Source organism: Sciurus vulgaris (assembly GCF_902686455.1).
Source record: "Sciurus vulgaris genome assembly, chromosome: 10".
In the NCBI taxonomy this organism is placed as follows: Eukaryota; Metazoa; Chordata; class Mammalia; order Rodentia; family Sciuridae; genus Sciurus; species Sciurus vulgaris.
The window spans coordinates 114,112,512-114,134,929 of record NC_136470.1 but is presented as its reverse complement, the minus strand read 5'-3'; the positions used below and the strand labels follow the sequence as shown (position 1 = coordinate 114,134,929).

Here is a 22,418-nt window from a genome sequence, read left to right as displayed (position 1 = left end):
ATGACCTTGTGTTTATAGGTGACTATAGATGAGCCAAGTCCTGGACTCACCAGAGAACAAGGACCCCCTGGCATCAAGGGTGCTAAGGTCAGTGTGGATCAGCCTGGAGACCACCACTTGCAGTGTCTCTAGGGACTGACTTGATATCACATCCCTACAGGGGGAGCCAGGCAGCGATGGTGACCGAGGCCCCAAAGGAGACAGGGTGAGGTCTTCCACCCCATTGTATTTCCCCTTCCTTTATGGGGTATACTAGGGTTGATGTTGTGTATGTACATGGGCATATGGCAGGGACTGGGGGCTCAGGGCATGATATTATGCTTGCAGGGTGTGCCAGGCATCAAGGGAGATCCGGGAGAGCCTGGACAGAGAGGTCATGATGGCAGCCCAGTAAGTCCTTGCCCCGTGGACCACATGTATGCAAGAATGTGGCTCTTACATGTTTTGTCCTATGTTCAGAGTTGGAGTCAGAACTGCTTGGACTGTCTGGCTCTTGCCTCTGGCTGCACAGGGAGTGATGGATTGGGGGAGAAACTGAAGTCAGGGCACAAGGACAGTGTAGCCTTACACCTGTTCTCTTCAGGGTCTACCAGGAGAGCGTGGTGTAGCTGGACCTGAAGGGAAGCTGGTGAGTGGTGGCAGCTTTCCCAGACTGTGGTACTTCTGCTGTGTGTGTTTGTGTGTGCATGTGCACACAGGAACATGTGTGCTACTCAAGGGGCAGTAGGTAGATACACAGTGACCTGTCTCTGGGAGAGTCAGGACATAGGAGTGGGCCCGTAGGCAAAGATCCCCAGAGGGTGGGAATGGCTCAAGTGAGGCCACATTGAGTCTCATCAGCCTCTTCTCTATGCAGGGTTTGCAGGGTCCGAGGGGGGCCCCTGGCCCAGCGGTGAGTACCCAAGTATCTTTGCTTCTTCTGCCCCATCCTGTACCCAACCCTGATGAACAGTACTGTCTAGTTCCCTGGTGGGGTGGAGCTGGATTTCTTCATCTGACTGTTCCCTATAGGGTGGCCATGGAGACCCTGGACCACCTGGTGCCCCAGTAAGTGATGGGGGAGCACTACATGGTGGGAGTATGGGAGGGAAGGGACAGGCATCAGTTTGCTGATGAACCATACCTTGTTTACGTGAATCCCTGAGCCCAGGCAAACAATGTGAACCCCTTTTTCCTACCTTGACACTTTTCTCTAGGGTCTTGCTGGTCCTGCAGGACCCCAGGGACCTTCTGGACTGAAGGTGAGTATAGGTATGTGGGAGTATGTGTTTGGAAGAGGAGGGGGATCCTTCAAACCTTGTCCATATCCAGAATAAGCTCTGCCAGCTTCCTGGGTATCACTCCCAGTGATTATGCTGAGCACCAGGATATCTCCATGTGGGCTCTGTTCATATGGTTTTTGGGTGTTTTGCAGGGGGAGCCTGGAGAGACAGGACCCCCAGGACGGGTGAGTGACCCAAATCATAGAGTAGGGTCACAGGGAAATGGGAGGAATTGGCACTTCCCTGAACTTTTTTTCCCCCTAGGGCCTGCCTGGACCTACTGGAGCTGTGGGACTTCCTGGCCCCCCTGGCCCTTCAGGCCTTGTGGTGAGTAAGTTGTTGTGGCTCTTGCAGGGATACTGTGTTCCTACCCACTGAGTTCCATGTTCTCCCATGTTTTCCTTTGTCCTTCTTTTGCCCTGTGTCATCCTCACATCTGTTTCCCCTCAGGGTCCTCAGGGATCTCCAGGTTTGCCTGGACAAATGGTAAGTCCTAGAGGTCATGGGTCTGCTTTCAGGGGTCAGGGGTCAACCATCATGCCCCTAACTACATTCTCTCTCTTAGGGGGAGACAGGGAAGCCAGGAGCCCCAGGTCGTGATGGTGTCAGTGGAAAGGATGGGGACAGAGGAGGCCCTGGTGTGCCAGTATGTGTTCTGGGGTTGCTCATAGCAGGCTTATCTTAGGGCCCTGTACCTAGCTGTGTGCTTGGATATGAGGAGTGGGGCAGCAGGGGAAGAGTGGCGGAGAGGCTCTGAGTTCCCCATACTACTCTGCCCCAGGGATTGCCAGGTCTGCCTGGCCCTGTTGGACCTAAAGGAGAACCTGGACCCATGGGGAGCCCTGGACAGGTGACTTTTGACACTGACCTCTACCTACTGCACCAACTCCTCTGCTTCACCCCAAGCCTCAGTTGCCACATCCTATACATGATGCAAAGTGGGGGTGGGGAGGAGGGGTGGCTAGCCAACTCACTGGGTGTTCCCAACAGATGGTGGTTGGACCCCCTGGAGCAAAGGGAGAGAAGGTGATTATACTGGGAACCTGGAAGGGGACACCAAGGGGTTGGTGCCAAGGCATCCCACTGACCACTATTCCTCATCAGGGAGCCCCAGGAGGCCTTGCTGGAGACCTGGTGGGTGAGCCGGTGAGTGTGGCACCTCTGATAGCAAGGGATCTTTGGCCCATAGTTTATCAACCCTTATGACTCTCAATTTATATAATATGCCCCACATTTTAAATCTGGCCTTATGCCTCCCTCCTCGAGTCTCATCTGTCTGTAACTAATGCCTGTGTTGTTTCCTTACTCTTGTGTCTATAGGGGGCCAAAGGTGATCGAGGACTTCCAGGGCCAAGGGGTGAGAAGGTGAGTGGACCTTGTTTAGGGCCTGGATATTAGGCAGAGAGGGATAAGGCTGGGTGACCAGAGAACTTACCACCACTTCTGTGCAGGGTGAAGCTGGCCGTGCAGGAGAGCCTGGAGACCCTGGGGAAGATGTGAGTCTGGGGTCTGGCAGGTCCAAGTTTGGCTTGAGTGTGACTTAGGCCAAAGCATGTATCTGAATCCCTGGATCTGGTTGCATGTTTTAGCATTCAGGAGCTTGCTCCTTGGAGCACAACGGGGTCACACACTCCTAGCTTCCACATTCTGAGAGTATGTTGGGGAGTCCCAGCTTGACTTTAGTGTACCTATTCTCTGTTTTTTTTCCTTACCATGTCTGAGCCTACACATGTGTGCTCCTATCTGATCTAAGTCTCAGGACACAGCTGAGTTCCTGCTAGTCTTTCCTTGGTCCTGTGTTTATAATCCTGTCTCCTACCCCCATCTATCTGAGTACACATTTGTGGTCACATCTAAGCTTCCTGGAAATAGGCACAGGAATTCCTGTCTGAGCTCCACATCTGTGGTCCCTTAGGTCTGCACTCATGTGTGAGCTCCATGTGCCTTTGGTCATGCCTAAACTTCCAAATATCTGTGGTCACATCTGAACTTCACTCAAGAACCCATGGCCATGTCTGGCCTTCTGTGAGCCAATCCTTGTTTATAATACTGAGTTTCCATGGGTTCATGGACATATCTGAGTTCCTTTGGGAATGTTTTTGGTCCATGTCTAAGTTTGGTTTGTATGTTCCTACCCTGTTTACTTTTTTTTTTTTTTTTTTTTTTTTTTTAGGGTCAAAAAGGGGCTCCAGGACTCAAAGGTCACAAGGTACATTTACCCAGAAAGGTCCCTGCTGGGGGTCATGATCCTGAGACTCCATGAGCCTGATATGACTTATATTTCCCTCAAAGGGTGACCCAGGAGTTGGGGTTCAAGGCCCCCCTGGGCCAACTGGTCCTCCAGGTATGAAGGTAAGTCAATTTCCAATTACCATGGCAGGGACAGTGGGCAAGGTGGCCCCTGAAGGTGGGAGAAAGAAGGAATTCCAGGACTAGTCCTAGGAAGGGGTCCCACAGTGACCCTTTCTCCCTTTGCTATCTGTCTTTCAGGGAGACCTAGGCCCTCCTGGTAACCCTGGTGCTCCTGGTATCGTTGGGTTTCCGGGTCAGACAGGCCCTCGAGGAGAGATGGGCCAGCCAGGCCCCAGTGGAGAGCGGGTAAGTGGCTGGGAACATGTGGGAACTTGATGACATTAAAACTTCTGAATCTGGTGGTGGATGAGGAGAAGGGAAACCAGACCCTGTCTTGGGGGCTCCTAGCATTGGGAGGAAGAGAAAGAGGGTTCTTAAGTCACTTTCTTTCTTGCCCCATTTTCCTATAGGGTCTGGCAGGCCCCCCAGGAAGAGAAGGTGCCCCAGGCCCCTTGGGGCCACCTGGACCACCAGGGTCAGTGGTGAGTAGAAGAGTCCCAATGCCTCATGAGTCTGTCCACATGAGGACTTATGATGGGGACTAGACCACACTGGAGGGCTGGGTATGAGTGGGCTTTAAGGCCATAGGACCTTTACCTTACTCTGACCCACAGGGAGTGCCCGGAGCCTCTGGACTTAAAGGAGACAAGGTAAGTGGAATGCTGCTAAATTTTTCCTGTGCTCTAATCACCTCCAAACTCCACTAATCTTCCATGGCTCTCTGTCCCCCACTGAGTCCCCTTACTTATCCCTGGTGTTCTGTTGATCTCCAGGGAGACCCTGGACCAGGGCTGCCAGGGCCGCGAGGCGAGCGTGGTGAGCCAGGTATCCGGGTATGTATGTCTTCTCACAGCCAGGTCCACTGTCAGAGAGCCACACCACTACACCTTTATGATAGCTCTTGCCTTGAATTTCCAACCTCTGAGTCAATGAACCTAATGTCACCATTCAGGGTGAAGATGGCCACCCTGGTCAGGAGGGACCGCGAGGACTCATGGTGGGTTCCTTTGGGCAAAGTGCCAGGGATATGATTACTTCAGTACCCTGCCTGTCCCCTATATGCCCTTGGGATACTCTCTGTAGTCCATCCTAGCCCTCTGATTCTCCATGTCTGCTCTAGTTCTCTGTTTCCTTCATTCCCCTTCTATCCCTCTCTGTCTTCACCTGTCCCTGAGCTGTCTCCTCACTAGTCCCCCCAAATTCCCATAGCTCTTGGTCATCTTTTTTACATAGGGGCCCCCAGGCAGCAGAGGGGACAGAGGAGAGAAGGTAAGAATGTGGGGAAAATGTCCCTATGGTGAGTAGGGGTGGGGATAGATTTTGTAACTTGGGACTTAAGTCTCCTTAGCTTGGGTGGGATTCACATTCTTTTACCCAATAGGGTGATGCTGGAACTGCAGGGATAAAGGGTGACAAGGTGAGTGTGGGTATGAGGAATGGGAAGAGCAAGAGACCTGGTGCTCCTGACTGCTCTGACTATTCTCTGCCTCCTCAGGGTGACTCAGTTGTGATTGTGGGGCCTCCAGGACCACGTGGTACCAAGGGGGACATGGTGAGTTAGTGGGTCTTATTCATGTGCAGAGTGGGTCTGCCTTAGGTGTGAGAGGGGCTCCTGTGAGGATGAGAGCTCAGATCCCCAGAAGATAAGTAAGGGACCTCCATCCTCTGACCCTGATTTCTTTTTTTTTTTTTTGCGATGCTGGGGATCGAAACCCAGGGGATTGACCCTGTGCTTATAAGGCAAGCACTTTACCAACTGAGCTATCTCCCCAGCCCCTGATCCTGATTTCTAATCCTTGAACCAGGGTGAACGAGGGCCTCAGGGCCTAGAGGGTGACAGAGGACCTCGGGGAGACATTGGAAACCCTGGTGACAAGGTACAAGGAAGAGGGTGGGTACTCTATGTGGAGTCCTGAAGGCTCTGGGGATTCCATAGTGGGTCTGTGAGGATAGGAGGGGTCTTTCTGGGAATCAGAGGGGCAGGGCTTCAGTAGTCTGTAGTGACTCTAAAAGGTGGCTGAGAGAAAGGGGCTAGAGGGAGGACTCCAGGGTCTTGAGGTGAGGCAGGAGAGGAGCTGGGTAGACTGTGACTCTATGAAGGGCCTGGAAGGGGGCTCCCTAGGTATTAGAGTGATCCAGATGGGGTTAAGGACCTAGCATAAGAGGGCAGAGCAAGAGTTTGGGGGGTATCAGGATAATAAAGGAGCTGCTCCATCCTGCTCCAGCCCCAGCTGCATCCTGCTATGGCAAGGGTACAAGGGATGGAGCCACTGGGGTCAAGTGGACACTGGGGATCTCTGCCCTAACTTGCAGGTGCCAGTCATCCTCTAGCCTGGTATGGTCCTGACTCTATTCCTCTCCTGGTCACTCCCACAGGGCACCAAGGGGGAGCCTGGTGACAAAGGCTCAACTGGATCAACGGGAGTTCAAGGACTCACAGGACCGAAGGCAAGCTCTGCCCTAGAGCCAACCACACATCACATACACCTGTCCCTGGGTGTCTCCCGAATGTTGTAGGGTTCCTGGTTCCCTCGCCTTTTGGCCACATGAGTGTCCACACAAAATTTCTGGTCTCAGGATTGCCAAGTTGCTGCAGTAGATAGGCCAATGTGAGAATGGTCACATTGAAGGGCTCCCCTGTAATGTTTTCCGTAGGGTGAGCCTGGTGTTGCAGGAATCCCTGGTGACCCGGTAAGTGCTTCCACTCTCACAGAGACCTCTTGTCCCCCAGGGACTCCCATCTCTGTGGTGGTCTTACTCATGTAGCTTTTGATCTTATAGTGACCAATGACTCATGATGTCTTCCTGTTGCCCCGGGGCCCCCACCTCCATAATAATCCCCTATGATGGTGATGCCTGCCCAAAGTGACTCTTCTCCCCATGCCAAACCCTGCCCCTCCCATGCCACTGGCTTTCATGGTGACTGTCACCTTATGGTGTTCCCTGCTGCAACCCTTCACTAACCTTCCTTGACCTCATGTTCACCCCTTCCTCCTACCTTAGGGAGCCCCAGGAAAGGATGGAGCCCCTGGTTTCCGAGGAGACAAAGGAGATATTGGCTTCATGGGCCCTAGAGGCCTCAAGGTGGGAAGGGGACCAGGGTTTTTTTTTGTTGTTGTTGTTCTATTCTACTTTTCTGGTCAGGAAGGTTGTATACTAGAGGGTGAGGAAGCTGGGGTCAGATGTTAGGGTATTCAGAGATGAATGTGGGGTGTTAGGTCAGGTGGTAGAATGTCTGAAGCCTACCAGGAGAGTTAGTTTTAGGGTGAAGGGCTCATAGGGTGAAGTGTCTGAAAGTTGCTTTCTCACCTGCTTTTTGCCCTAAGGGTGAACGGGGGATGAAGGGAGCCTGTGGCCTCGATGGAGAGAAGGGAGACAAGGTACAGAGGTAAAAGGGCATGTGGGGGCCATGAGGTCTGGGATCCAAGGCTGACCCCAAACCTAATGTCTGTAGGGAGAAGTTGGTCTTCCTGGCCGTCCTGGGCTGGCAGGACGCAAAGGAGAGATGGTGAGTATGAGGAACACCCAGAATGAGGAAGAATAGGTGGGCTAGAATAGAGGGATACCAACTGGGACATGGTCTAAGCTCTATTTTCTTTACTCCAGGGGGAGCCTGGTGTGCCAGGCCAGTCTGGAGCTCCTGGAAAAGAGGGCCTGATTGGTCCCAAGGTACAGGGTCTCTTGAGTGGTCATGATGGGGAGTCAAGATGGGGCAAGGAAGGCTACAATAGGATGATGAAGGTTTAAGGTCAAGGAAGGTTGTGGAGGGTTGGGGTGTTGGTGGGTAGTATGGGGCTGGTTGTGAGATTTCGGGATGGGCTGGGATCACAGTGGAGAGTTAAGATGAAAGGATGAAACATGGAGTATGTGTATCAAGGTGGGGGTTGTAGAGGGATTGGTGTCATGGGGATCACAGCTGGTAGAGTCACAGACGCTCAGATCGTGGAAGGCTGTGAGCATTGAGCCTGGGGACTCATGGGAGTTTGGGGACATTCAGGATCTGAGGGAGGTCAGGGCAAAATATCACTTATGTTTCTTCTGCTCCCAGGGTGACCGAGGCTTTGATGGGCAGTCAGGACCCAAGGGTGACCAGGGTGAGAAAGGAGAGCGGGTGAGTTGAGGTCAAGGTCATGGTGAATTGAGGAGAGCATCCTCTTTGGGAGTGGGTTCATCTTTTCAGGATTTTCATTGTTGACCCTATCCCATCTCTCCTCAGGGATCCCCAGGAATTGTGGGCTTCCCAGGTCCCAGGGGCAATGATGGTGCTAGTGGTCTCCCAGGGCCACCTGGTGGTGTTGGCCCCAAAGGCCCTGAAGGACTTCAGGGCCAGAAGGTAAGAGTCCCTCACTGACTTCTCTGACTTCTGGGCCCTGAACCTCCCTACCTTTTTTTGTTGTTGTTGGGGGAGTGGTGCTAGGCATTGAATCTAGGGCCTCACATGTGCTAGGCAAGTACACTACCACTGAGCTATACACTTAGCCCTCCCTACCTACTTCTCTGACTTCTGACTGTGCAACCCATTCCCCAATCTCCTTACCCTAATCTCTGAATCTATGATCCCGTTTGCCTGTTTTCTGACCTTCACCAACTCTAGTCCTGCTCACTTGATCCTTGTGTCTGACAGGGTGAGAGAGGTCCCCCTGGAGAGAGTGTGGTGGGGGTCCCTGGAGCCCCTGGAGCCCCTGGAGAGAGAGGAGAGCAGGTAAGTGGGGATTCCTAGGCGTGGGGTCAAAGATTGGAGTGACCTCTGGTGTCTCTAAGACCTAAAGTCATAGCCTGTTCTTATCTGTTGTACATAGGGGAGGCCAGGGCCCATTGGTCCCCGTGGAGAGAAGGGAGAAGCTGCGTTGACAGTAAGTGTGGATCTTCAGGGCTGGGGCTCTGCCTCCACACCCAACACCCTGAGCCCCTAGATCCTGAGTCCTGACTCTATTTGTCCCTTGCATTACGTGCCTGATGTCACTTCTGTGATTCATGGGTTCTTCATGGTCCTTGTGGTCTTATGTCCCCAGGAGGATGACATTCGGGGCTTTGTGCGTCAGGAGATGAGTCAGCATTGTGGTGAGTGGTCCTAGCTGGAGTCTCTTGAGCCTTGTCCCACTCTGTCCCAGCATACCTATATAGGGGCTGACAGGTCTCCATAACTTACAGGAGGTAAGGGTCAAAGAGATGGGTAGAGATGGATAGGTAGTCAGAAGGACATGCATGCTGTGGGACAGGCATGCTGATAGAACATTTCTCAATGATGAGAGATACACAGTAGATGTAGGTAGCCACAGAGTTGAGGATGCCAGGGTTCCCACATGTGGAGAGAGTAGAGAAGGGAGCAGAGCTGGTTCTACTGGGTCTGACCCAAGCCAGGCAGTGATGACTCTGGGGACGTCAAAGTGAAGCTCTGTCTCTGTCTCTTCCTCCCACCACCCCACCTCTCTCTTTGTAATTTTTTAATTAAAATTTTTTGTTTCTATTTTTCCTGTCTTTTTTTGCAACTGCATTTATTTTCTATGCCTGTTTCTCTGTCTCCCTCTATTTCTTGTCCTTTGTTCACCTTTTCCAAATTTCTCATTCCTGTTTTCTTCTCCTCTAACTTTCTTCCTTTTTCTCCCTTCTCATTTTCTCTCCACCTCCTTCTTTTTCTTGCTTCTTATATCATTGTCTATCTTGCTGTTTCTCTGTATATCTCAATCTCCCTGTGTGTGTGTGTGTGTGTGTGTGTGTGTGTGTGTGTGTGTGTGTATCTGTCAATCTTCTCATCTTTCTCTTTTGTCTCTTTCTCTCTCCATCATTGTCCCTTTCTGCCTTTTCCAGCCTGCCAAGGACAGTTTATTGCATCTGGATCACGTGAGTAGTTTTCTGAGCCTAGAACTTTTTCACCCTAGGTCCTGCCCTGTCTATCACCTGGGGTGCGACTGGGTGACTGCTCATGATGATCCCAGGTATCATCACCTGTACTTTGTTCCAGGACCCCTCCCTAGTTATGCTGCAGACATAGCTGGCACCCCGATGCACAGGCCAGTGCCTGTGCTCCGAGTCTCTCACGTAGAAGAGGAAGGTGAGAATGACGGGACCTATGGGGCATGTATGGGTTGGACATGGACATGCATGCAGAGCACATGCCATGCACTCAGGGTCCACATGGGGGCACACACATGGATACCTTTATGCACACAGTGGGAGATTAATGCTGCTCACACTGCCCCAGGGCCAGCAGCTGCTCCCTCATGGTCCATACACCCCACTGTGCTATAGGCCAAGTACCTCCTGAAGATGATGAGTTCTCTGAATACTCTGAGTATTCGGTGGAGGAATACCAGGACCCTGAGGTTCCTTGGGATGGTGATGGTGAGAATGAGGGATATGCCCAGAGGGATTCAGGTAAGGGCAGGTCTAGTCACTCCTTGCTGGCTTCTCACTGACTCCCATTGGCTCCAGACCCCTGCTCCCTGCCTCTGGATGAGGGCTCTTGTACTGCCTATACCCTGCGCTGGTACCATCGGGCTGTGCCAGGCAGCACAGAGGCCTGTCACCCCTTTGTCTATGGTGGCTGTGGAGGGAATGCCAACCGTTTTGGAACTCGTGAGGCCTGTGAGCGCCGCTGCCTACCCCATGTGATCCAGAGCCAGAGAACAGGTAGGGGCCTAGCCCCACCTCAGCAGAGAATTGGGCCCTGAGGGCCTAGGTCATGATTGAGAAGTTCCTCAGACTCAGGGACCTGGGACAGACCCCCCAGATCAAAGAACCGAATACAGAACTGAATACAGCTGTAGAACCCCCAGTATGGTCCCTTTCCATGTTCCCTTCTTTAAAGACCTGAGTATGGGTTCCCTTACTGAGTCAGAGCCCCACTCACTGCTGGGCTTTGGGTCCCCCCCCACCACTCCACCTCATCAGTAGATGCTTTGCCATGTTTCTCTGTGGTCTACATACTGTGTAAGAAGGTCAGGGGCTGAAGACAGTTTCCAACCTGCGCCATCCAGGTGCTGCCCAGAGTTGATGAGCTGCTGTGTAGTGTCCCCTGGAAGAATCCGAGTCTCAGTAGGATCCTGCTGTCCCTCCCCTTGGTGCTAGAGGCCTCTGTGCACGTGAGCGTGTGTGTACATGTCCGTTATTTGAGTGACTTGGTCCTGTGGGTCTAGCCTTCCCCACTGTGGACAAACCCCCATTGTGGCTCCTGCCTCCCTGATGGATGACTCACCGTGGGGGGTGGCTATGGGCAGTGAGCAAATGTGACTAGCGTCTGACCTGCCCCTTGACCCAAGCCTGTGATACCATGGTGCTGATTCTGGGGGGGGCATTAAAGCTGCTGTTTTAAAATGTCCTTGTTGTGGCTATTTGGGGAGATGGTGTGGGGGGCATATTTTCCCTTGGGGAAGTCAGTATTATCCTGCATGAGTACAAAGTCCCACTGCCCTGCCATGGTCATTTTCCGGTGACCCTTTGTCCTCAACTTGTCCCCAGAAAGAAGTAGATAAGAATGTGTCCTTACTGCTCCCTAGGAGGGAATGAGTCATAGGTGGTGGCTGCCTCATGCCAGGAAACACATCCCACCTCCTACCACAGTGGGCTAGGGGAGATAAATGGGCCCAGAAGTGGAGGAGAGGGTCAGAACATAGGACAGCATCACCTGATCCCAGCCCCAGTAGCCACAGACGTCTCAACTTACCCCAGAGAAAGCTGGCAGTGGTAGGAATGGTGTTGGGTTGGGAGGGGTCTTGGGGGTTGAGTGGTCCTGGGGTTTGAGTTTGTGGAGATATCTGGATCTGGGAGGGCCTGAGGTCTCCAACTGCTTCTAGGCTTCAGGGACCCCTGTTCCTACTTCTTCCTAATCAGCTGCAAGTTCCATCGCTCAGACCTCTCTCCCTTTTGTCCTCTGTGTTTTTCTGACTCTGAATTTATGTTTTACCATACTGTCTGTCCCTGTGTTTTTTTCCAGTCTCTGTGTTTTCTTCCAGTTTCCTATTTTGCTCTGCCTCCATCTCATTGATCTCTCTCTCCTTCTCCTTTCCCACCTCTTTTGAACTTTTGATTTTTTTTCTCTCTCATTCCGTTTTTCAGTCTTTCTGTATAAAGGCCCTTCTCTGTCTGACTCTGTCTTGATTTACTCTGGCTTTCTTCTTGTCCCTTCACCTTTGCCTTTTTCTCTCTGTCCCTGACCTGGCCTCCCTGTTTCTCTCTTCATCTCTTCTTCTCTCTCTACTCTTGCATCTTATCTGTGAACCATAGTTGACAGAGCCCCTTTTCTGAGCCCATTTTCTCTTCACAGCCTGACCACATGATGACCCGGTGGGCTCTGCTGGTCCTGATGGTCCTGATGTTGGGCAGAGTCCTGGTTGTTTCAGCGACCCCTATCCCAGCCTTCCAGCTCCTTCCTCAGAACTGTCCCCAGACCACTCCCTTCCCTGTGTCCTCGAAGAGCCCTTCAGCTACCACCATAGGCCCCCCAGCTAGCTGGGGCTTCCTAAGCTCTGGACCCCGCATTGGACCACGCATTGCCCTCTCGCTGGATGTCCCCATTGGCCTCCTACAGATTTTACTGGAACAGGCCCGGACCAGGGCTGCCAGGGAGCAGGCTGCCACCAACGCTCGCATCCTGGCCCACGTTGGCCGCCGCTAAACCTGAGGTGGGGGTTATAAGGATGGGATCAGCCTGGATGGAAAGACTTAGAGGATGGCAACAGAGCTGGATCATACTATATCTGGGCAGAATGCACCTGAACACCACCGAAATGGGCCACTGCCAAGTGGAGTCATATCACATCTGAGTATACCACAGTCAGGGGGTTGGGACAGTTTGGACATTGTTGTGTTGATGTCTTGCTATGCCTGTGTGCTCTACAGACTTACAGTATGTCTGGAAAGTTTGGACAGTACCATACAAAGTCTTGCTATGTCTGGGTGCCCCACAATCACAAAGCATCTGGACATCATCATATGTGGTAACCATCATGTTATGTTCAGAGCCTCAATAAGGGAGCCCAACACTGCATCTGAGACCAGTCCATCCAAGGCTCACAGGTTCATCCCCCTCCATAGGCCACCACACATGGAAGTGCTGACTGAGGGTCACATACATGTTTTTTGCTTCATGAGGCAGCACCTATCCCAGATGGATAGGGCTGTCAGGGGCATCTGAGACATAGGTGGTTGTACACAGAAAGTCTGACCACAGTGTCTTATCTTGTGGGTGTGTGTACACATGTGACTGAGTCTCTGTGTGCTGCCATTTGCAAAACTGACAGCTGAGTATGTGAGCAAGGTGACAGGGGAAGGGGCAAGGAGGAGTAGGTGCTTGTCCTCCAAACCTGCATGAAGCACACATACCACACAGATGAGCATTGTCTTTCACATATCCAGCTTTGATTCTTGGAAACACATGAATCAGGGGAGAGGGGGTTTAGTCTACCAAGTTCCAATCTAACTCTATCCAGTCCTCACTGAATTATCATGAGCAAAGTTGTTCTGTAAAGCAGAGTGATGCCACCAAGCTTCGTGGGAGCATTGAGTGACATAGTGTACATGAAGGTTGTGGCTGCAGGAGGTGCTTAATAAATGTAAAGTGATTGAAAGATGGGATGGATGAGAATCACCCAATCATGTGTACCACACAGTGACACATGAGAGTTGAGTCACAACTAGCTTCTCTATCCTTTCATCCACCCTCCTTCCCCACCTTCTTTTAACTGATTTGGTCCCTTAGTTTGGAAGGAGTATGTTTTGCCTATTTCACACCCTCCACTCCATTACTGGCCCTGGAGCTAGGACTGACTTCCTGGATGTGTGGACAGGCCTGTCTGAGAATGAGGCAGGCACTCAGGCAGGGTAGATAACTCCAGCAGGAGACAGGGCAGCTCTTGGGAAGTAAGGGCAGCTCTGACTGGAGAGCGGCAATACGGGCCTGAGTGTGGCTGCCTGCCTGGATGGGGCCCCCAATGTTAACCTCACAGTAGTAAGCAGCCCTGGTGGGGCGGGCCCAGGGCGGCTGGAAAGGCGGGGCTGCTCTACTCTGAGCCTGTCAGAGGGCGGGGTTGCCCTACTCTTCCCAAGCCGCAGGGGGCGGTGGCCCTGGCCAGTTCGTTGGCAGGATGGACAGAGGCACGTTAGGAGGCAGATCTCTGACCGACCCGGGGCTGGGGAGCAGCGGGCAGGGTAGGCATGGGGCAGGGTGGGGAGTGTGGGGGCGATGGGGAAAAGACCTGGGCACAGTGAGGGTGGTACTGGAGGGGATAAGAGAGTGTTGGTTTTTCCCCCTGGTTTAGGGTGCTCTGAGGGGACATCAGTCTGTCACTTGCGTGGAGGAGGGGGAACACTGTTGCTTTGCGGAGGGTAGGGGGGTGGGGGGTGGTGCTGAGCCAAGGGGGAGCTATAAATAGTGTCTTCCTTTAGTCCAGGGGGAGGGACAGCCAGCTGGAGCTGCCTGAGGCCCTCCCACTTTGCCTCTTGCTAGCCTTAAAGTGGTCATATTCTTCTACTTCCCTCCTAAGGGGTTATCCAGTTTGGGGAGGACCAGAGGCTCATTTGAGAAGTTTTTCATATGATGTGGCCTTAGCTCTTAAACTGGAATTTCTAGGGCACCATGTACCTGAGCTGGTCCTGAGCTTCTCTAAGCACCTACTGGGTACTCTGTTTTGTTCATGCTTCTCTGAGCCCTTTCTCTGTGCCCTGACATATCTCGAATCACTTTGAGCACCTACTGTGTGCCCTGTGCCAGAGTAGAATCAGGAAGTACAGATCAGAGCTTATAAACTGCTTCTCACATGATTCTATACCCCCAAGTCAAAACCTCACACTCTGTGAGTTCTGGGCTACTGGGGACAGTTCCTTCTGGAAATGACCAGAGGAAGCTGGGATTCCTAGGAAGTCCCCCCACCCCAGTAATGGGGAATAAAGAAGAAGGGAGGGGAATAAAGAAGAAGGGAGGCAGTAGAAAGCAGCAGGCCCTGCTGCAGCAGGCCCTGCTGCAGCAGGCCCTGCTAACAGCCTGCCTGTCCCTATATACATGCCTGGGTATAGGGCTTGTTGGTATGTGTGCTTCTGCATGTGTATGTGCAAGCTTGTGTACATTGGTGTGTGTGTCTGTGTGGCATGCATTGAGTGCCCCTCATCCTTATGTTGTGAATGGTGGCATATTGGTTCTACCAGGGCTCAACAACAGATAAAGGGACTGGGAAGAGTTTGAGCCTTCAGAACCAAGGGTTGAGGACTTAGGCCACCTCATAGCTTCTAACCTGTGACAGTAGGAGGAGGCTCAGTGGTCAGTGCAGAGAGCTCCCTGGGAGCCAATTGAAGTCAGGCCAAGTATGTTCACAGTGGGGAGAGGCTGAGCCAGACATGTTCACCCATGAGTGCACAGTGATATCCCAGTACATTTCCCATTTCTGAAGCAGGAGAGCTAGCACACTTTGGGATGCCCTGAGGAAGGAAAAGCCATGAGGAGCTGTCATTTTACGGGGTACCTACTGATGCTGGGGGATGCAGATAGCCAAGAGGGAATTTCAATTGAGTGAACAACCAAGAACCTGGGTGTGAAGGTGGGAAGTGCTGCAATAGTGTAAAGGTGTGGGAGGTGAGGTTTTGAAGGCTGGGAGTTAAAATAAGTTCTTCCTGCATTGTGGGCTGGCTCTGTGATCTTGGACAGACTCTCAGTTTTCTTCCTAAGAAATAAGGCCATGATAGGGGTGATGGTGAATACCTTCAGAGCAGATGTAGACCCTGGCCTTGGGAAGGGTCCCAAGCCCTGACATTGACGTATGGCCTCCTAGATGAGTATATGGACATGGGAGGGTGTGTCTGGGTCAGCCCAGGGTCAGCTGGGGAAGCGTGGGAGGTTACACAGCTAAGGTGTTTCCTAGGAATCAGGTTCATACTGTCTGGATGTGGAAATAGTCCTGGTTCCCTTGTTTTCCCTGGCTGTCTCAACTCCTAGCTCTTGACTAAACATTCAGGTAGGCTATGGAAGAAGACAGTAGGCAGGCCTTATGAGGTGCTAGATGTTAGAGGAGATTGTCTCTACCATGAGTGTTGGACAGGGTATGGGTATGTGGCAATGATGTTTCAGAAGCCAGGACTGCCCCAAGATGGCCTTGGTGGTGGTCAGGAGAGAGACGGGAGGATTGACTGTGTCAAGAAAAGAATGAGTGGCTTTGGGGAACTAGGAAGCAGGTGGGTGATCAAAGGAGCCCAGAGGGGAATGGGAGGTGGATAATGCAGCTGGAGAATGAGGAAAGAGGAAATGATTGACCCTGCCTAAGGCAGGGCATTCCCAAAGGTAGGCAGCTAGAGCTGGTTTCAGGAAAGTTCCAGGTTTAGTTTCAGCATTAGACCTTCTGAACCTTCATTTCCTGTGAAGTGGGCAAGACCTTTGTATCAGTCATCTTAAGTACATGGAAGAGGGTGCTGTATGAACTGACAATGAGGTCAGCCTTGTTCTCCATGCCTGGAACCTCTGGTTGGGCACACACTGGCCAGAGAACTTGAGGTTGCAGGGACCCTGCTGGGGATGTGATGGAGGACATCACTAGAGGGCAGTGTGATACAGGTTCAAGCCATATTTGTGAGGGCTGGGGCAGAAAGTGTACCAAATTCAGATACAGAGTTCGCAGTCAGAGGAGGCAGGAGCCTGCAGGGGCCCAGTGGGTGCCAAACACATGAGAGTCAACCAGAGGAGTTCCTGAATTTCTGGATATCTCCCTTGCCGCCAGTGCTTTTGCAGACCGGAGGGAATGAGAACACTAATGCATTTTGGAACAGATTTCTCAGAATGATTGACACATTTAATCTACACCACAGTCTCTTAAGATTGATGACCGGCGCACCCATTTTCCTGGTGAAGAGTAAGAAATCTATTTTAAAAATATATAAACTCATGATGAAAATTTAATTGGTAAAAGTGAAATCCTTGGCAAGATGAGTCCTCAAATAACTCGGTCACGAGATTCTGCACATTTGCTCTAGGAGGGCAGGGGTTTAGCCTGTGCTCCCCAGTAGCCAAAGCCAAGAGAGAAACTCCATCGATTCTGAGATTTGTCCTGTGTCGTACATGGGACAAAGGAGCTCTTCCTGCGGGATTGAGCAGGTCGCTTTTATGGACCGGGAAGTCTTAGGGCTTGGAGCAGATGAGGTGGCCCAGCACGGGACCAGCAGGCGCGGCAGTTAATAGCAGGGACAGCAGGCCAGTGGTAGGAGTCACGCAGGAGCCGCCAGGCTGGTCCTAATTAACCCCGCCCTGCATATCACGCAAGCCTCGCTCCACTGCACGCAAACACTTCCCTCCTAGGAAACTGGAGGTCAAGCTTAGCAGGGAGCGGAAGCCCCGCTTGCCGTGGAGGCGGGACTTGCATTCCCTGGCAGGGACCATGGACACCTACACAAATCGGCAGAGTCGGGTTGAGTGTCAAGGGTTCGCGCATCCGGGGCGGGGCCTGTATAATCCGGGCCTGGAGCCTGTTGGGAGTTGAGCATGCGTATTCTTGATGCTGGCGTAAAAGACTGGGTGTGCTTGGTCCCAAAAGGGACCGTAGGAGAATTGGGCATGCGTAGTCGAAGCTTGGTCCTGCTCTTGGGGTGGAGCCTATTTATTCAGGGGCGGGACCCGCGGGATGATGGATAAGCGTTGTCGCGGCTTGAAGAGGGGCGGGGCCCGAGGGGCGGGACCTCTGGTGGCCCGTGGTGACCTGGCTTTTGGGTCCTTAGCGGCGCGGTCCAACTCATCTCGGCCCGGGGATGGCGTCCCCACGGGAACTGACCCAGAACCCACTGAAGAAGATCTGGATGCCATATAGCAATGGGAGACCTGCTTTGCACGCCTGCCAACGTGGTGGTGAGGGGAGGGAAGTGCACCGGGATGAGTGGATGGACGGCTTGGGTGGGAGTCTCTCGTGGAGGGGGAACAGGAACAGGTAGGGAACCAGGGCAGGAAAGGCTATTATAATTGGTGGGAGGAGTCCGTTTCGTAGCGGAGGTGCTCGGGACGGGTGAAGCTGCGGTAACAGTGGTGGGCTAAATGTGGTGGAGCAGGGAGTGGGGACAGGTGTGTGGGGCTATCTCCGCTTAATAGGGTAGGTCTAGCCACCAGCACTTCGGGGAAGGCCCTGGCTCCTTTGCTCCCTCCTCTGTTTCCAGTGTCTGCCGCTAAGGGAGGGCTCCATGGGAATGGCCCCGCCCTTTCTTCTCTCCTGTCCAGAGTGGGCTGGGTGGTCTGGCAGAGTTCTCTGCTGTGTGGCCCTAGGAGAATCACTTGGCCTCTCTGAGCCCAAAATTTCAAAGGCCTAAGCATAGACTGGTTCTCTAATAGGAGGATGGGTACTCCTTGGCCTTAAAACCAGGTTTTGAGAGGAACTTTAGGGAATTATAGATGAGGTCAAGACAGAGGCAGTGAGACCACTATGCCATACAGGCCCATCTTTGTGTCCATGGGGATGTAAGCATCCACATGGGTTTATGAGTGAATGGTAAAAGTTGAGGGAGGAACATCTAGAAGATAATGCTGGAATTTGTGGAATTGTTAAGGGACACCTCTCCTGGAGTCCTGGGTCTGTAACTTTTTATTACCAAGGAAAGATTTGTTTTAGGAGTAACTGAAACATTGTAACAGATTTGCAACTTGGCAAGGACCTCAAAGAACATCTAGTTCAACTGGTGGTGCAGATATGGAAATGGATAATGGGAGATTGTCTGATGTGCCAGGGTCTCCCTGCACTCCTGACCTCTGCATGTGTGTGATAAGGCAGGGAGAAGGATGCTCTGTGCTGGTGCTGCCAGGTCACACTATGGCCATACTTTTGACCACAATGTGAGTCCCCCAGGAGACGTGTGTATGTACTTCTGATCACACTGTGAGCCCTAGTAAGGGGTGGCCATGGTTCATAAGCTGACCAAGTTCTGGTGGGGCCTTGTCCATCCAGGATCCACATTCTGAGTCATGAGGGGCTGTAGCCACAGCCTCAGAAGCCCTTTTTAGACTCTTCTGGAGGTGTGATGACTGAAGCTCCTCTCTCTTATTCTTCTAACCAGCCCGTTAGGGCTTTGGTCCTGACTAGGGGGCAGCTACTGATATTAAATAAAGAGAAAGGAGTGAGAACCTTGATTTTGGAGGTAGAAATACTCAGGCTATGTTCTGGCTCAACTGTGTGGCCTTGGGCATGGAGTTAACCCTCCAGACTTTGGGATCCTCATTTATGGGATGAGATAGTCAACATCTTTGATCCATGAAATGGCTGATTGAGGGGTGTCCTTTGCTGCCACCACCCACACTCACAGTTGGCAATTCTTCCCCTGCTTGATAAAATTCAGAGCTACCCCTGAGGGCCCAAAGGCTCTTACATTCCCCATCACTGACTTCTCAGCTCAGACCCAGAGGAACTCCATGGTGGGGCAGGGAGGACTGGGGATAAAGAGGGGACCCAGGGAGCATGGAAGGAAGGGCACTTTTTCTGATGACTTTTCTCATTCAAAAGGTTGCAAAGTGACAAGATTCTTACTGTTTGAGGACAGAACTAGTGTGTGCATAGGGCAATAGGAGGAGAGAGGACTTTTTGTCTCTCTGAATGGGACCACCGTGCCATATATATATATAAGCTGTTTCTTCCGTAGCTTGGCCTAAAGAGGTAGGAGCAGGTACAGTTCAGAAATCTATTCTAGGCACATGTGGTTGCCCCTTCAGTGGAAGTGCTAGGAAGTAGGTAGCAGGCACTGTGTATTGCCAATATGTCCTAGGCTTCTTGTCTCCTAGGGCTCCTAGGACCTTCAGCAGATTTGCAGGAAAGGCACCAGTGAGGGAAGCTTCGTATGTTCAGTGTTATAGACAGTGTGGTTTGCTGTCTTGTTTGCTTGATATTGGGGTCCTTGTGGGCTCAGAGCTGCAGTTCTCTCTCTGTTTACCCCAGCTCCCTTAGTCCATGTGCTATTTGTTTCAGGGACTGTAGTGTGTTTCCTCCTTATCATGACTGCCATTTTTCCACTGCTGGAATTTCCCCAGCATTTTGCTGTTGTAAGCAGATGCTGTGAATATACTTGAACTTTGGTTTTCTTTGGGTCATTTCTTGGGAGCTTATCTTGAGGAGTAGAGGTGATAGCTAATTTATGGCCTTGTTTTGTACCCAGGCTTGATTTGTTGCCCTGACTGCCCACCTTGCAAATTGGTGGGAGAGGGGAAGGTGGACACTGTCACCAAGTGATGTCAGAGGAAGTTAGCACCGTGGGAATAGGCCAGGGTCATCTCTGGGAAGATGTGAAGGGGCAGGGGATGCAGAAACCCAATCCTGAGGTCATGGGGTTTTTCTCCCGAGGAAGCAATAAAGGGTTGGCCTCATCACAGATCCTTTCTGGTTAGTGGTTGATGTTCTACCCTTGAGAACCATGGCTAGCCTGGCCAAGAATTGTGCAAACAACACAGGCCTCAGTCATCTGCTAGCCCTGAGGATGCAGGACCTTGCCTAACTTGTATTCCTCTCATCTATGCCAAAGCTGAGTTTTTTCTGCATGTTTCTTCATCCTTGCTAACTGTTGGTCTGTGGTCCATAGGGTTCCTTCCTTCTCCTCCCTAAGGTTTGCAGGTTGGGTTACATTTGCACAAAGGCCTTGCACAGGAGTGATGAAAACCTGCTGGCAAGCAGGAACCTTTGCTTCTCTGCAGGTGCTTCCAGGGACCAGTTTGTTCCCTCCACACCCCAAATCCCAAGTGCAGTTAGTGCCAAAATACACCTGCAACCTTACCCTGGTGTGCTGCTGGAATGAGGTAGGGGGCAGCTTCCTGGAAGTGGTTTGGTTTGTTACATGAGTTTAGTGCTAGACTTTGCTGAGGAATTTTCATCCCATTTCATAGGTGAGGATACCAAAGCTTAGAGTTGCCAGTGTCAGAGTCAAGAAAGGAATCTGTGCCTGTCCAATTCTTGACCTCTAAGCCAAGCTAAGAGGGAGACAACTTGAGGGGAGCCTGGCAGTCTGTCCAAAGGAGGATTACTTGTTGAAGGCAATTGCAGAACCAAGTGGGCAGAGGAGGGGCAGTGACAGTTCCCTGTATCTGTTCATCAGTCTATCTGCTTTGGTTTTACTGGTCCTAAGGATGATGAAAGAGAAGCTTTCTGAGGCTTCTGAGGTGAGACTGCATTTGATCTCATTGAAAGCTGAGCTGGATCACACAAGGCTGGCAGTTCTGTGGCATTGGTGTCTGTTCTAGCCAACCAAGGCTCAGGGGAGTGGCCCTTCCCAACTTCTAGCCTTGGCAACTTCTCAGGTTGGCCACTGATCTGTTGGCACATGATATGGTGGTGGACAGACTATCAGAAGGACTGTCCTTTGTGGGCATTGGTCTGGACTACCAGGGTGGCCTTTACCCCGGTAGACTTCTAGATACCTCCCTGCTCCTGTCCATATTTCTTAAACACCAACTCGGTGCCAGGCATCAAGACCCTGAATGGCTCACACACTGCAGTCCTGCTTCTGCTCCAAGTGATCAGTTTGGAGAGAACAGACTCATTAGTGAAGTGACCAGAGGGTGAGGGTACACCAGGTGGGCATGGAAGTGCCTTAGAGAAAGGACTTGTGGAAGAAGCAGCTTTTAGGCTAGACTCTGATGATGAAAAGAAATTCACGGGGAGGGCAAACTGTGAGACTGTGTCTGCTGGGAGCATTGAATGATTGTTGGGATGGGGAGACATGAGAATGTTAGGGTATAGATACCTGGATGAGAGAGGCAGGCACTAAGTACCCCATTGGGTCCTTCATGCAGTGTGTCTGGTTGAGCTTTATATTTGCTGGTACACATCAGGATGAGAAGGGCTGGTAAAATCCCCATTGTATCCTCCAGAGCCAAGACAGCTCTGTGGTGTGGGGATCTGCCGACTTGAGACTGGGTTTGGGGTCCTCAGGGAACTGATGCCAGGAGGCCAGGAAGGTACAGTTGATGCCAGTTCTGTGCCCTGAAGCTGAGAGACCACAGTCGGTGGGGGCGGGGGGCATACAGGAGGGGTTCTGGCTGTGTCTGACACTGTATACTGCTTGCTTTCCAGTTTGTATGACCAACTGCCCAACGCTCATTGTCATGGTGGGCCTGCCTGCCAGGGGCAAGACCTACATTTCTAAGAAACTGACCAGATACCTGAACTGGATTGGTGTACCTACTCGGGGTAAGCCTTCCAGGGAACACTGGGGAATTTGTGGGGGAAGGAGAAAGAGAAAGCTGGATGGTGGGGAAGGATCCTGGTTAGGAGTTGGTAGGATTACTGTTCTGTGAAAGCCAAGCCTTTCCTTCCCCTCAGAATTCAACGTTGGCCAGTATCGCCGGGACATGGTCAAGACGTACAAATCTTTTGAGTTTTTCCTCCCAGACAATGAAGAGGGCCTGAAAATCCGGAAGTAAGTATATTGGGGGTAGGGGAGCACTGTTGTTGAGAAGGCCAGCAAGTAACTGCCTATTTGCTGAGAAGCTCCTGTAGCTTCTAGGGCCGAGTGGCTTGTGAATGCCTGAGCTGTTCCCTGAGCCCTAGCCTTGCTCTGCCTCAGTAGATCAGTGTCAACGCCATTCTCTGGACCTCTGAGGATGCATGTGGTGGGTTGGGACATGATGGGTCTGGAAACGAGGAAATGGTATGTAGTATCTTGGTGGCTGGCCCTTCCCTACCCTGTGTTAAGGACCTTTGGTAAGGGCATCTTATAAGATTGGAGAAGTAGCTTCAGGGAGGGGAGAGACAGATAAGAAAAAACACCTGTGCTGAAGGACAATCATGTTTGTTTTACCCCAGGCCCTCCGTGTGGGTGGCTATTGGTGGCAAGCGGAACCCTTGATGATGAGGGATATAGGCCTCAGGT

At 51.8% G+C, this 22,418-nt stretch overlaps 3 protein-coding genes across 14 annotated transcripts in view; all 3 read left to right on the top strand.

The window, feature by feature from the left end:
- The window catches only part of COL7A1 (collagen type VII alpha 1 chain), a gene marked incomplete at its 5' end in the record, with an annotated part of 32,111 nt that extends 20,099 nt beyond the window's left edge, over positions 1-12,012 (top strand). Inside the window, 43 exons of one of the 3 annotated variants that reach the window (XM_079100480.1) lie at positions 19-87; positions 161-205; positions 328-390; positions 584-628; positions 857-892; positions 1,012-1,047; positions 1,197-1,241; positions 1,415-1,447; positions 1,527-1,589; positions 1,713-1,748; positions 1,828-1,908; positions 2,044-2,112; positions 2,253-2,288; positions 2,367-2,408; positions 2,583-2,627; positions 2,714-2,758; positions 3,436-3,471; positions 3,555-3,614; positions 3,753-3,860; positions 4,025-4,096; positions 4,229-4,264; positions 4,388-4,447; positions 4,567-4,611; positions 4,848-4,883; positions 4,996-5,031; positions 5,110-5,166; positions 5,420-5,491; positions 5,991-6,062; positions 6,270-6,305; positions 6,618-6,698; positions 6,941-6,994; positions 7,069-7,122; positions 7,221-7,283; positions 7,663-7,725; positions 7,831-7,947; positions 8,239-8,316; positions 8,414-8,467; positions 8,627-8,675; positions 9,423-9,455; positions 9,577-9,666; positions 9,864-9,956; positions 10,047-10,244; positions 11,878-12,012. In XM_079100480.1, the coding sequence (XP_078956606.1) occupies positions 19-87; positions 161-205; positions 328-390; positions 584-628; positions 857-892; positions 1,012-1,047; positions 1,197-1,241; positions 1,415-1,447; positions 1,527-1,589; positions 1,713-1,748; positions 1,828-1,908; positions 2,044-2,112; positions 2,253-2,288; positions 2,367-2,408; positions 2,583-2,627; positions 2,714-2,758; positions 3,436-3,471; positions 3,555-3,614; positions 3,753-3,860; positions 4,025-4,096; positions 4,229-4,264; positions 4,388-4,447; positions 4,567-4,611; positions 4,848-4,883; positions 4,996-5,031; positions 5,110-5,166; positions 5,420-5,491; positions 5,991-6,062; positions 6,270-6,305; positions 6,618-6,698; positions 6,941-6,994; positions 7,069-7,122; positions 7,221-7,283; positions 7,663-7,725; positions 7,831-7,947; positions 8,239-8,316; positions 8,414-8,467; positions 8,627-8,675; positions 9,423-9,455; positions 9,577-9,666; positions 9,864-9,956; positions 10,047-10,244; positions 11,878-11,882 (2,547 nt within the window). In that variant the 3' untranslated portion in view covers positions 11,883-12,012. Of the gene's footprint in view, positions 1-18; positions 88-160; positions 206-327; positions 391-583; positions 629-856; positions 893-1,011; positions 1,048-1,196; positions 1,242-1,414; positions 1,448-1,526; positions 1,590-1,712; positions 1,749-1,827; positions 1,909-2,043; positions 2,113-2,252; positions 2,289-2,366; positions 2,409-2,582; positions 2,628-2,713; positions 2,759-3,435; positions 3,472-3,554; positions 3,615-3,752; positions 3,861-4,024; positions 4,097-4,228; positions 4,265-4,387; positions 4,448-4,566; positions 4,612-4,847; positions 4,884-4,995; positions 5,032-5,109; positions 5,167-5,419; positions 5,506-5,990; positions 6,063-6,269; positions 6,306-6,617; positions 6,699-6,940; positions 6,995-7,068; positions 7,123-7,220; positions 7,284-7,662; positions 7,726-7,830; positions 7,948-8,238; positions 8,317-8,413; positions 8,468-8,626; positions 8,676-9,422; positions 9,456-9,576; positions 9,667-9,863; positions 9,957-10,046; positions 10,245-10,591; positions 10,933-11,877 lie in introns of those variants that run through there. The other 2 variants (XM_079100479.1, XR_013757242.1) reach the window with 2 other exon arrangements.
- On the top strand, positions 11,887-13,179 carry UCN2 (urocortin 2; the record flags this gene model as incomplete). Its single annotated transcript, XM_079100481.1, has 1 exon — positions 11,887-13,179. The coding sequence occupies one exon, from the start codon at positions 11,887-11,889 to the stop codon at positions 12,226-12,228; it is 342 nt and encodes a 113-aa protein (XP_078956607.1). The 3' UTR covers positions 12,229-13,179.
- Positions 13,180-13,665: 486 nt separating this feature from the next.
- The window catches only part of PFKFB4 (6-phosphofructo-2-kinase/fructose-2,6-biphosphatase 4), a 56,043-nt gene continuing 47,290 nt past the window's right edge, over positions 13,666-22,418 (top strand). For 2 of the 10 annotated variants that reach the window (XM_079155550.1, XM_079155545.1), the window contains exons 1-3: positions 13,666-13,760; positions 21,620-21,736; positions 21,869-21,965. In XM_079155550.1, coding sequence (XP_079011676.1) covers positions 13,697-13,760; positions 21,620-21,736; positions 21,869-21,965 — 278 coding nt within the window. In that variant the 5' untranslated portion in view covers positions 13,666-13,696. Of the gene's footprint in view, positions 13,761-15,547; positions 16,445-16,954; positions 17,431-21,619; positions 21,737-21,868; positions 21,966-22,418 lie in introns of those variants that run through there. The other 8 variants (XM_079155544.1, XR_013766473.1, XM_079155543.1 and 5 more) reach the window with 8 other exon arrangements.